General features: G+C 37.9%; 1 protein-coding gene across 2 annotated transcripts in view; it reads left to right on the top strand.

The window, feature by feature from the left end:
* LOC131041213 (uncharacterized) overlaps nucleotides 1-14074 on the top strand; it is a 145285-nt gene that overhangs the window by 96616 nt on the left and 34595 nt on the right. For both annotated transcript variants that reach the window (XM_057974239.2, XM_057974230.2), the window contains exon 4: nucleotides 6578-6707. In XM_057974239.2, the coding sequence (XP_057830222.2) occupies nucleotides 6578-6707 (130 nt within the window). The remainder of the gene's footprint in view (nucleotides 1-6577; nucleotides 6708-14074) is intronic.

Here is a 14074-nt window from a genome sequence, read left to right as displayed (position 1 = left end):
ACCTTAGACCATGTAGGATTGCTTGGTTGTGAAAGGAACATAAGGTATTGGTGAAAGAAAAATGTTTCATCTCCTATCACGAATTTTGTCAAGGGATGTGTGTCATTTATTTGTTGAGGAGGCCATGGCCTTTTGACAATAGTACTATTTGTAGTGGAAGAGAAAATACTTACAATATAACAAAGAAAAGTAAGAGGCATTTGTTGATTTCGTCTTAGGAAATTGGAGGGTAGATTTGTAGCAGTTCCAGAATTCATATAGTGGATGGGAGAAGCTCCTTAACCAATTAACCAATTAGTAGATTTGTAGCAGTGCCAAAATTTAGATCCTTAACCAATTAAACGTTTTGATGATCTCGTTAAAAACTTTAAATTGAAATCTGAAATGAATGCAACTTGAAACTGAAATCTGAAATAAATACACCACACAATGAAGCCAATGCACAAGAAGATATGTGGAAAACCCAAAGTAGGAAAAACTTGGTGACAAGAGCTGCTAGGATCTATTGTCCTAATCCAGCCTCACGAAATATTATCATGTATAGAACTTGAGGGCACCAATCCACACTGTCTTGTTTGAGAGCACCAACTCTTACAAATCCACTTTTCTCAATCTGAGCACCAACTCGGCATCTTTGTGGCACCAACCATAAAGAAATTACAAGAAATTAATTTATTTCTTACTATAAAACTAAAGTATTACAAGTTACAACATTTGATGTCTATAAACAAGTTATTCTTTGGATTTTGATATACGATTTCCAACTTGTCAACACTGATAACCTGATTCACCTCAATCTGATAATGTATTCTCACTGGTAGAAGTCTGCCATTCAAAATTCACTTCGATCAACTGTGCAATTATCACACCACGGGGCTTATCTCATCCACACAAAGTGTTTACGGAACTTTCTTCTATTTGAATTCTCATTGAAATCAATTGAAAATGTGATGTGTCTGTTTTAACATTCTTCACATAAGAAGCAAGAAATCTCACATTCCATTCTCTTCTTACCATCGAATTCTAGACTTCTATAAATAAGTGCTCACATCGAATGAACATTTAATGGATAGTTGAAAACCTAACCAACTCAGTTGCACTAATAACCGAATCATAAACTGTTTTTATACCCTCATGTATGAAGAAATATGCGCCTTCATTGTATTCATGGTAATAATAGAGGAGTTTGTTTTTTGGAAGATACTTTCGGTTGTATATGGGTGGCAAGTGTCAGTTGTAACTAAGTTACAACTAATCATTCCATTATACTTAGTTAAAACTAAATTCCAAATATATAATCATCAAATGCAAAGGGCTTATCTTTGGAAATTTGTGACTCAAAACAACATTGTCATCTAATCAATACATCATTACTGTGATACAATCCTGGTTTATGATTGAATGCTCCAAATATAATACGGATTGTGACAAGTTTATACTCAACATGCCCAGGTTACGTAAAACTGTAAGTGTTTGTTTGTTCTGTAAGACAACAGAAGCTGATCTGATTGTTTTATACCGACATCAATGACTAATTATCTAACAAGTTTTTATCGGAAGTTCATTATAAATTGTAGTGGCATTTGTGCACCTTTAATTGAGAAAATGCAGGGAGACAAGGAGTTCAAGTGGACATCAAGAGCAAGTAGAAGTTTTGAATTCTTTAAGAGGAAGATGATAGAACAACTAGTGTTAGCATTACAAACAAGGTATTTTAGGTTGATTGTGATGCAAGTGGAAGTGCAAAAGGAGTAGTTTTTAGTCAAGGAGGAGACTAATAGCATATTTCAATGAGAATTGTAATGGTACAAGGAAGAGGTATTAAATCTAGGACTAAAAATTTTATGTCATAATTCAATCCTTTTAACAGCAGAGACATTACTTTTTGGCAAAGGAATTTTTATTATACACTAGAGTTATACTTTTGTGTTGAAGCATAGAAGTAGAAAATCTAAGAAAGCTGTTGATGCATTTAGTAGGAGATAGAACTTTCTAACTAAGATGATAGTAGATGTAGTTTGATTTGAAGAGTTGAAACATTTGTATGGAGTTGACCTAAATTTTGCGGAAGCATAGACATGTAAATAACTAGTAAGTATGGATAGAAGTAAGTTGTTGAATTTTTTGATTCAAAATCAGATGTGGTTTAAGGTTAATTAGTTAATTGTATTCCTACAAGATCAATAAGAGAAAATTTGATCAAGGAAAAGCATAGTGGCGGTCTAGTGGGACATTTTGGGATGGATAAGATACTGGCATTGGTGTATGAGAACAATATTTGGCCACAAAAATAGAAGGCTGATAAATTATTTAAAGTTATAGAATTTGTCAAGTTACAAAGAGTAGTCAAAGTGTTGGTTTGTATCAGCCATTATTATTTCCAAATAGACCTTAGGAGGATATAAGTATGGATTTTGTATTGGGGTTGCCTTGCACACAAAGGACATTATTCTATATTTGTGGTAATTGATAGGTTTTCTAAGATGGCTCATTTTATTCCATTTAAGAAGAATATTGATATGGTACATGTAGCTAATCTCTTTTTTAGAGAAGTAGTGAGATTTCATAAATTGCCAAAGATTATCGTGTAAGACTTACTTTTGGAAGATCTTGTGGAAGAAGATGAAAATAGATTTGAAATTTAATTTAGCATATCACCACAGATTGGTGAACAAGAGTTTAGGCAGTTTGTTGAGATGTTTAGTTGGAGAGAAGGTAGCGAATTGGTATACGGTACTAGCAAACGTTACAAGTCTACAAAATGAGGAGAAGAGGAGTGTAGAAGCAAAAGAATTTGCAAAAGACATAAGAAAGTGAATGTGGGAGTAAGGAGTCACTTGGAGATGATGAATGATAGGTATAAGGGAAAGGCTGATGAGAAAAGAAGGCAAGAGGAGTTTGTTTCGAGATGAAGTAACGGTATATATCAAAAAAAGAAAGATTTCTGGTTGGGACATATAATAAGTTGAAGATGGAAAAGTTTGACCCTTACCGAATTATCAAAAGGTTTGATTTAGAAATTGCATATTAAGTAGAGTTATCAAAAGGTTTGGGTACATCACTAGTATCTGATGTTGCAAAATTATATCAATATCATGGAGACTTGGGGATAATAATTTAGAATTACATTAGGATAGTCAAATACCACAACAACAAAAAGAGGAAAATAAAGAGATTTTGGATAGTATAAATGGTAGGAACATAAGGAATGGAAAATATGAATAATAGTTGGTGAAGTGGATAGGTAAGTCTGGAGTGTAACAACCACCATAGTTTTTCTTTTTTGGAAAAATTTGTGCAAGAATGATCAACTACATCGACATACAATGGTGTTTTAACTGCTTTCAGTAAGCCTGATATACATTTTAGAAATACCCAAACACAGATGTGACAGTGCTCAGTTAGTGGTCATTCAAAAGACTACAATTCATGAAGCAACATACATATTAAACATCACTTGGAAAAATATCTCAACCTGGAGTCAAAATCCGAGGAATACAAGTCTGATTTTTTAAATTGAAGTGCTGCTACAGGTTATTTACAAAACAAAGTAAGAGCAGGTCTAAATTTGCAACTGTTATAGGCCTGGGCAGCAGGGATACTACTGATAACATTCACCAATTGCCTCAGCGACCACCCAATGATGATCAAATTGAAAGACAATACCTTCAGCAGTGCACAACAACCTTCATTTGGCAGAAAGATGGTAAATCCAGGTCTAAAACTCTCAGCAAATTATCCCAACACAGTCCCCAACACTGGAACAAGGTCGGCAACCCATGGAAAATTCACCAACTCATCACCAACATGTTTGTTCACCCTGGACAGGATTGCAACAAAAGTCTAAGTGTTTGGCACGTTTATAGAATTGAAAATAAGCTGCAGAAGTTAAGTGTTCCAGCCTAGAGGGCTCATGTCATGCATAAAAGAACCCTTGCAATGTACGACTCACTCATGATAATTTGGAACCTGCCGCAGGCAACCTCAAAACCAGGCTCGATCGAGTCGCCCAACCATGAAATAAATAACCTTAACGATCATTATTGAATTTGAAGCCCTGTCAAAGCATCTCAATAAAAAGGTGGTACGGCTTGTCTAGGGCTTCACAAGCAACTAGATATTTACAACCAGCAATTGTATGACTAGAGGAATTTGCAAATGCCAAGAAATCTCTGCCAAAATCTCCCAAAAGAAAACCCACAAACCCACAATCAAAAGACCTTGAATATCTTCATTTTTTTGTACAACCCTGAATTGTGAAAATTGTGAAGAAAAAGGTGCTTCTTGTGTGAAATCACACCAACCAGCTAGGGCCATCTCTCAGATCCAAAACTAGTGATTTGATGAGAGTTTTTCGTCCTTAATCAATCCTTGGAAAAACTCTTCGTTCAATTTGATAGCATCCTGTTGTGTGTGCAACTCTCAATAATCCAAATGGAATCGCAAGACCTCCTTTTATAGAGTTGTTGGGAAAAAAGAGCAATTTTATATTCAAATTAATTCATTTTCCGTAAAATATCCTTTTTGACAATTTAAAATTAACTAATGTCGAAGTCCCCCTTCCTTGTCCCCTTGAGGGGATAGAACATTACTTTATAAAAATATAACAGTAAAGTTCTAATGCCAAATTTAAATGTCTGAACAAATTGTGCAAAGAATCGAAAACCAAATCTGATCATGCCATGAGGTTGAGTGATGCCAGGTGCTAAAATGGGAACTTGCTAAAAACAATCATGTTCTCCAAGAAGTGTGGAGAACAGCCCAAGAAGCCGAAAACACTTCAGAAAGTGGCACTGCAATCCTCGATACCAACCAAGCACAAAATCACCATCAGAAGCCAAAAAAAAATGAAACTGAGCTCTCCAAGAATATTGGAGTCCCCTTATCATCATCAAATAGCCTATGGGAACTTAGGAATAGGCTAATGGTCTCACTTGCTATCTAAGCCAAGGAAGGGGACATTACATGGAGAAGGTTCATCTTGGATTTCAAAGGTTGAGGTAGATCGTCTTGGTTTACCTCTAGCCACTATAAAGTAAGGGACCCACTTTTCAACTTATTTTTTGTGTTTGCTCATGGTGTAAGAGAAATCTTGCATCAACCAACATTATTTTAGTTTACTAAGTTTGTTTATAGGTTTTGAACAACATTTTGGTTGCTGCAGATCCTACTGCGTTTCATTGCTCTTGCACATTTCACTTTGTGGTTGGCAATATATGTTTTGCTCTAAGGTTACAATGTTGCATTCAATTTTTCAGGAGATTTTTATCATTGCAAAGGCATAATTCACTTCCAGACTTATTACTAGGCATAATAGCTTGGATATCTAGTTTTACTGTTCTTAGTTTGTGACAACTTTCCAAAGCATGCAGCAATAAAGGAGCCCATTTCAAGATACACTGAACCTAGGAGAGCTTATGGCATGCACTATCTTGAAACCTGTTTATTCATTATCACTGCGCTCATCTCAGAAGATTCTTTCACATGTTTAGCCTACTACATGTTATTGTCGACATCCAGCTTTGCACGTCCTTGCTGCCAATTAACAGTATTCCACAGAAACACATTCCCCCTGCCCCCCCCCCCCCCCCAAGGCCCAAGTCCCCCCGTCCGTGAAACTTTTTCCCTTTGTCCCCCCGTCCTGGAAGCCCATCCCCACATTCCCCCGTCTCCCTGTCCCCAACGGCTGTGGAACAATGCCAATTAAAAATCACTCCCAAGGCTAGATTGCTGATTTCCTTTTTTAATTGAGTAATGCAGTGCATTGTTTCATTTTGTTGTATGGTTGAACTATTCTTGATTGGATCCTCTATCAATGAGCGAGTTATATTTTTTATTTGTTTTTATTATCTCTATGTATAATACATAAACACTCTTATACGTCATGCGAAGTTTTGGATATCAACATGTGTTATTTTGCAGCCAATAACCCAATGTAGTCATATGTCTGTGAACTGGAGTAACGTTTTTAGTAGCTTAAAATATTTCTGTTAGTACTGGACATGGATTTTTCATAGATTATTGGAAACAACTAGAGGGCATACAAGTGGCCATAGCTTTAGTGAGTGTGCTTTTAGAAGTTTAATTGATTTGCAAGTGACCACAATAACAGTGCTGAGTCATAGGCTTGGAATGTGATAAATCTTTTCAAATGTGATCAGGCATTTGAGAAATGAAAGGTCACACAAGGGAATCAAGATGCATTCAAATATCCATGAGAACGTGATGGACATTGTGTAATGGTAGTTATTAACTTATTACTGCAGGAAAGCTGTTATCACTTATCAGTAAAACTTACTCTTTTCAGCATAGTTTCATTATGCTTATTTTTTGTTTATATCTACATTTATAAATTGTATCTCCTGATAAAACTAGCAGCATAGCTATACCAGTAGAATTTGCTCTTTTGAACCTGATTTTTTGATGGTTATTGTTTGTATATATGTGTATTTATAAACTGTCTCTCCTGATAAAACTAGCTCTTTGCCATATGCTAAAATATGCATGCTAATTGTTGGCATTGGGATTTTCTGTAATTATAAATTATATTGCTGTATTCTCATTCTTTCTATCTCAGGTGGTGTTATCGCATTCTTCCTGTTCAAGCAACATGTCTTCTGAAGAAGGAGGATCTACGTAATGTAGTGGTCAAACTTGTAAAGGAGCACATTGGTGATACAGAATCTAAGGTTGAAAGGCCACTAAAGGTTTTGTTTCTCTCTCCTTTGCAAATTTATAATTTTCTATTTGCTTTTCATTGACAAATTGAAAGGTGCATATTACTGCCAGAGAATTGAGTTCTCTGTTGTGGCATTGACTTATTTATGAGTTGGATTGGGTGGTATGCTGAAAAAACTGTGGATTTATTGCTCTACAAATCGAAATTCTGACAACTTGTTGATTTCTAACTCTGCAAACTGTTTGATAAAGGTCATTTTGTAAATTACATAAACCAAATTTTTTTGAACCCCACAAATATCTATAGAAAGGAAAGCCTTACATTCAAGAAAACATAAGACAAAGATAGTGGCATATTTCATTTATTATAACTATAGGTTGCTTGAGAATCATAACTAATACATTTTCCTTACAGTAGCAAAAGGTAACGCACTGGAAGAAGCAAAACCCTTCCTTGCCAAAACAAAAACTGCTAGTATAAACCAAAATAATGCAAAAAAGGGACTATATCCATCAGCAAATGCTTCAGCTTGCAGCATTTTCCATGTTCTCATCACTTGATTTTTCCATTGATGGGCCTTGCTTATCCAATGATACTTCTACCACCACTTTTTCCAAGTTATTATAAGCATCAGTAAGCATTATATAAGCCTTGGAATCCAACATTATTCAATCAGAGTATTGCTGGAACCTAGTATAACTGTTTGGATGTCAATAACATTGTCAACCTTGAGAGCATTCAGGTGAGCTGTAGAGTGACCAGGGTCTTTCATAGCCTGCAGGATTGCATCCACTGCACTATTTTCTCCTATTCTGGCTGACAAGCTGGCCTTGAAGACATTTACTGTCACCCATTTCAGTGCTTCTTCATCTTTGGTTCCTTTCATTAAAGCTGCTTTCTAGATTTCCCTTACCTGATTTGCATTGATTGTTGTCTTCTCATTCATCATTACCCTGTTGTTGATGAGCTGGTTTAGATGAGCTGGTTTAGTTTATAGACTATAGTCCTCCGTGAGTCCAACATAAGGGTAATGGACATCTTCCAATCCATACTAATTGATCATTTTTTTTTCTGCCTTCTCAGAATGCTCGTTGGAGATTGCTTGGTTTTTTTCCTTTTGGAGGATTTCTTCGAGGAAGAGTCTTCCTCTTATCATTTCTCTGTTTCCCTGTGAGGTGCCCATCACACTTAACCACTGCATAGAATACTGCTCAGAGTAAGAAGCACTACATCTGATCAAATCCTTCCATAAGAATATTAGTTTCCAAGCTTAAAAAGCAGCCAAAGATGAAGGTTCCTCAGGTGTAAATCCAAAATTAATTTTGACAGAAATGAGAAAGTATTTGACTTCGTTTCTCACTGGATAGCATTTTGAAAAATCACCTTCCCAGACACTGGTTAACCAAAGGATGCAGGGTCAAGGCTACTTTAAAGCAGCGTTCCACAGAAACTTGTTTCCGCGTTTCTAAGACGGGGATGCGACATCTCCCACCATCCCACCACCGCCACTGCCGGAGACGGGGAAATGTCTCTGCGTCTCCCAAGGAGACGTGGAGATGTCCGCAAGTCTCCTTGGGAGACGCCTAGGCGTTTCTAGAGGGGTAGGGAGACATTTGGACGTCTCCCGTCGCCTAGACGTAAAAAAGAATGAAAAAATAATATTTAGAAAAAAAGTGTTATTTTTGGGGGTAACCCTAATTGACATGGTCCTCACCCCTTCCCCCAAAACAACACAAAACCACCATATTTGGTGATTTCACTCACATTTTCAAAGTTTGATTTTTTTTTTTTCCAGCAAGCTGAAGAGGAGGAAAAACTTGGAGAAGTCTGAGTGAAAAGAGTGAGTGCAAGTGTGAGAGGAGTGAGAAGGAGCAACAAGAAGAGGAGGAAGAGGAGTCTACAACATTTTGGAGAGATTTTTCAAGCACAAGGTAGGGTTTTTCTTGTTTTTTGTTTGTTTTATTTTCTAATTTTCAATTCTTTGTTTGTTTAAACTTGTTTTTTTTTATTCGTCATTTTTATTTTATTATTTTTATTTTAAATAATATAAAATTATAATTTGTAAATTTTGTTTTCAAAATTGAAATTTCAAATTTGTATTTCAATTTGTTAAACTAGGCTGAATTTATTTTTTATTTTTATTTTGTGAAATGCAGTGTCACTATCACAATGAGCTCCCATGATATGAGTGAGGATGAGATGGAAATCCTTTCTCATAGTGAACATGATTCAGAATTTGAACCTGAGGATGAGGGGGGTGACCATGGGGCTAATCATGGAGCCCAATCTAGTTCCATGGCGAGTGCACCAACTAGTACAAGTTGCCCTTCAGAGTTGTTGGCATTGTATGCTAGGGATGCTTATGATCCTAAATCTCCTCTAAGACAGTTTGCTTCAAGAGTAGAAGGCACAGCACGCACAGGTGGCGAAACAAGGAAGTGGAAGTGCAACATTTGTGGGGTTGAATGGTCTGGTAGCATCACTAGAGTGAATGCACACTTTGTTTTTTGGGCTAGAAAAGGTGTGGATCATTGTAAGTTTTTAAAGGAAACTAAAAATATAGACTACAAAATTGAGATGAACAAGCTTTGGGGCATTCCAGATGACAAAGATGTTCCAGTCCTAACTACTTTGTCTGCAAGGGTAGCCCTTCAGTAGAGCCAGCAAATGCAACATACTTCTCATGCATTGCAGTTTTCGCAGACGAGAGGAATGATGTTTAGACTTGTTTACGTGTCTAAAGTCGTATTGCTACAACTCTATCCGTCCAACGCAGAATAGAATTTACTCGTTGAGTATCCTATCCTCTCCTGTGTAAGGAATCCCTAATGCTGTTTTTAATTGATCAATGGGGACAACCTCAAGGTTCCAAATGTCAGTTCATGATTGCGGGATAGCTCAACGGTTGTTGTGTTTTGCTGGGAGCACAAGGGGACTTACGTTTTGCAACAAGCTGGTCTGCTGTGATTCTCAGACTGCAAAATAAAAGCAAAGGAGAAGGGTTAGGAATCCTAAGTGCAATGATAGGAATGACTAGTGCTGCGGGTAGACAAATTTCCACATAACCGATTCTTGTGTCGCCAGAGACACCCTCACAACTCAACAAGAACAGTGCAATCTTGAAGGGATGAAAGATTTTTAGATCGGAGACACTCATTTAGGCACCCAATTCTGGCACAGCCTAAGACGAACACTTGCAGTTGAACTAAGCACAGTTTGGGTTTAGATTGACCATGCACGGTGACCTACAATCATCAGGCCCCCAATGGTATGAACCTGAAATGCATCAGATACCCCCCACATTTTTTCATTAAAATCATTGAACTCTAAAATTAATTAGCTGAAGGAAACCATGCAAACAGAAGAAAAAAAGACAACAAACACCATATTTCAATGTTCATATATTTGCTTCAGCTGCCATTACAAGAATTTCTGCAGCATTTCTATTTTATTACTAAACTTTAACCTTCTACAAAAACTCTATTTTATTACTAAACTTTAACCTTCTACAAGAACTCTAACTATCTAATTGTCTAACCCTAAAAATCTAACTAGAATCTAACCCTTTACAAGAGAAAGGCCTTTGCCTTTTATAGATTTTACAAATTGAACCGGAGGCCAGGATTGAATGCATCCAATAGTCCCGATCTGCCTTCTAGAAGCCTGACAACTTTAACCCATGCCTACTCAATCCTCAGTTATCCCCCCAACCACATTTCCAACTACCTACAACTGTTTGGCATTAATTCAGTCAGTCAGGTAGTTGAACATAACTGATGTGTCCCTTTGTTTTAAAATATCTTGAACGGGACCCATAGGCAGTTCTTTTTACAATAAACCATTTCAGTTTTAAATTGATTTTCTGGAATTTCTTCCAGCTGTGCATTTATGAGAATGCATATTTGGTAGCATTTTGTGTTCTTGGTCTTCAATCTCGTTGGTGGATTTCAACTTGATTCAACGGTGGCGCGCTTCCCCTTGCTTCATCGCATCGACCCTCTGCTTTGCAACGCGTTCTTGGCTTCGATCGCGATCCTATATTCTCGACGTCGTTGATCTGTAAATAATCAATTTCGACTTAAATTAATCACTTTGAAAAATTAAATACATTAATTTAACAAATATTAAATTTTAGGGCAATGTCGGGCCTTTTATAGGAATGAGCAATTTATAATGCCTTTCTTTAAACTCGGGGCTCTAAACAAGATGTGCAACCTTTCCTTAAGTCACCAAAATTACTTCTTGCCCTCCTTTGTGGAATCTCGAGCGGTTTTTTTTTACCGTAGAGTGTGAGACTTTACTTTTTAACGCCCCTATGAAATTCGGCCATTTGGGGCTAATTGTGCGATATTCTCTTCTTGGTTTTAAATGCCCCCGATATAGATGAAATTTCGGGCTCAGTTATGAAAATGCAACACTTCCATTTCTTCCCTTTCACTTTATGTTATAATTTTGAACTTTACACTATGCTTAAGGGAGAAATTCGGCTATCTCAAGTAAAACGTGAGATATTGAAATGGGCCCAGACTCGGGTTTGTTAGATAGAATAAATAAATCGACCCCCTCCCCATTTTTATTTCATCTTTTCACTTTTTAGGGAGAAATTCGAGCTTTGAGGGGGAAATGAGAGAGCTTTATTTCTCTCTCGCAAAACCTAAAGGAGGTCCGAGTTTTCTAATATGATGAAATTCCCGATTTTTTGTTTTGCAATCTTAATAGTCGCTGAATTTATAAGACGCCCCCTTTGGTTTAATTGCAAATTCGGTTATTTGGTTCAGAAGGTGCGATTTTGTTTTGCTTATTTTGCTTATTGGAAATTCGGCTTTTTGAGACTAAATGTGTGATTTTGTTTTTTGCTTCTCGCAAAACATTCAAAGGGCCCGAGTTTGTCGTTTAACGCCCCTATTCACTAATTTAAACTTCGGCCATTTTGTCAAAACGATGCGATTTTGGAGCTTGCTCTTCATTTTTTCGTTTTTTTTTTAAGCTTAAAGTGCGAACTTGATGTCTTCTTATTTTCGGCCTTTAAAGCTTGATTGTGCGAATTCAGCCTTGTTAGCTTTTACTTGCAAATTCGGCTCTTTTGGAAGATATGTGTGGTTTTGGGCCTGCAAATGAAAATGTGACTCTAGTTTTGTTTGCCCTTCAAAACTTGGGCTCTTGAAGAAAAACGTGCGATTCTTATTTTGCTATTTCCCAATTTGCTCTAACCTTCCTGTGCAACCTATGGTTTCGCGATTTTCGAGCTTCTTGCTAGCACAAAATGACCAAGGCACGATTTTGGAGCAGAATGCGCGATTTTAGGTTGACTTGTGCGATTTCGCCGAACTTTGTTTTGTTCCACTTTGCGACTTCATCACTGCGTGGGCATTTTCGGGGTTGGAAGGGATTCCGACAGATTATGCTTTGTTTCCTTCTGCAGACATCTCTCTCTCTCTATCGGGCAGACTTAAAAAAAAAATCTAGGGTCCCTATCAACAGGATGGGGATGTGGTGCAATACACACAACAAGACCTTCACCCACTTCCACTTCTAGTGCCATGCCCCAATCACGAGAGGCTAGGGGGATGGGGAAACACAAGTTGCACACATCATAGAGTAACCCAATAGCTGATTTGTTTAATGTGCAGCTGAAGGATGAAATAGATGAGTCCATTGGCAGTTTCTTCTTTTCCAATGACATCCCATTTCATGTTGCATGGTCTCTTTATTATAAGGAGATGATGTCTATGGTGGCAAAGGGAGGACCATCAAATGTGCCACCAGGTGAGACGAAATTGAGGACCTCGATCTTGGATAAGAGCTATTCCAAGATCAATATTTTGATGGAGAAGATGAAGGCATGCTGGGTGGCATCTGGGTGCAGCATATTTATAGATGGGTGGACAAACATTAGCCATTGTCCACTCATCAACATCATGGTTACATGTGCAGAGGACCGATACTTCGTTAGCGCAGTTGATTGTATAGGGCATTGCAAAGATGCTGATTTTCAATTTTAGGTTCTCAAGGAGGCTATTGAGGAGGTTGGGCCACAAGATGTGGTCCAAGTAGTGACAAATGCAACCCATGTGTGTAGACTAGCAGGGAAATTTCATTGAGGCAGCCTATAGACATATTTGGTGAACCCCACGTTGTGTGCATGCCATGAACAATGCAGTCAAGGACATGGGGAAGATTGACTGGATTAGAGGAGTGGTCAATGATGCAAGAGATGTGTAGATGTTTATCTGCAACCACCACACTTCACATGCACTCTTCAGGATCTTCACGAAGGAATTCTTGAAACCTGTTGAGACCAGATATGCATCCTATTTCATTCTCTTGGAGAGAATGATTGAGTTGCAAGAGGTATTGCAACTCATGGTTATGACTAATGAGTGGAATAGGTGGGCCTAGGCCAAGACAGAGTAGAGGAGAAGGGTGAAGGAGATAGTGAAGAGTGATTTGTTTTGGATTGATGCGAAATACATTGTCTCCATAATTTCTCTAGTATTCCAGGTCATTAGATATGGGGATGGGGATGCACCTAGCCTTGGAGAGGTGTATGAGTGCATCGACTCTATGCTTGACCAGATGAGGGCTACTATGCGAGTGAAGGACCCCTCTCAAGCATTCTACAATGAGCACATCCGGCCAATTATTCAACACAGATGGGACAAGTTGAACACTCCTTTACATATGGTTGCCTTTGCCTTGAATCCTAAGTGGCACAAGGCTAGACCGGGCAGAGTGACATCGATTCAGGATGATTAGGTGAAGGCGGGTTTCTTTAGGTGCATAGAGAAGATGTATCATTCTAGAGATGCTGGCATAATTTGCATTGAGTGGGGAAGATTTGCCACTCTTAGAGGCTATTCAGATGCGACAAAGATGGATATAGAAAGTTAGAAACTATGGCATAGGAGGACCCACTTTTGTGGTGGAATTGTCATGGTCTGAAATCTTTGACCACCACTCTAGCTATCCGTCTACTATCCCAACTTTCCAGTTCTTCAGCTGTTGAGAGGAATTGGTCTACATATAGCTTCATCCACTCTCTTAAGAGGAAAAAACTTACCTCTAACAGAGCAGAGAAGCTTGTGGCTGTACACAGTGCTTTGCGTCTCATGGATCGCAAGACACTTGTGTACAAGGAGAGTCCAATGGCACGATGGGATGTAGAGCCAGGGGAGCCTTCACAGATTGATGAGGATGATCCTACCACTTTAGATGCAGGGCTGGTTGGTGTGAGCTGGAGGGATCTTGACCTTGAGGAGTCGAATAGTTCCAATGATGAGGAGTTTGGAGATGATTAGAGGCCTCCCTTCGCTACATTTTGAGTTTTGATATTTTGGCATTTTGTCTTTTGTAATGCTATTGCTATTAGTATTTGTATTTGCTACTCATTGTAAT

This window comes from Cryptomeria japonica, chromosome 11 (assembly GCF_030272615.1).
Source record: "Cryptomeria japonica chromosome 11, Sugi_1.0, whole genome shotgun sequence".
NCBI classification, from domain to species: domain Eukaryota; kingdom Viridiplantae; phylum Streptophyta; class Pinopsida; order Cupressales; family Cupressaceae; genus Cryptomeria; species Cryptomeria japonica.
This window is presented reverse-complemented; position numbering and strand designations above follow the sequence as displayed.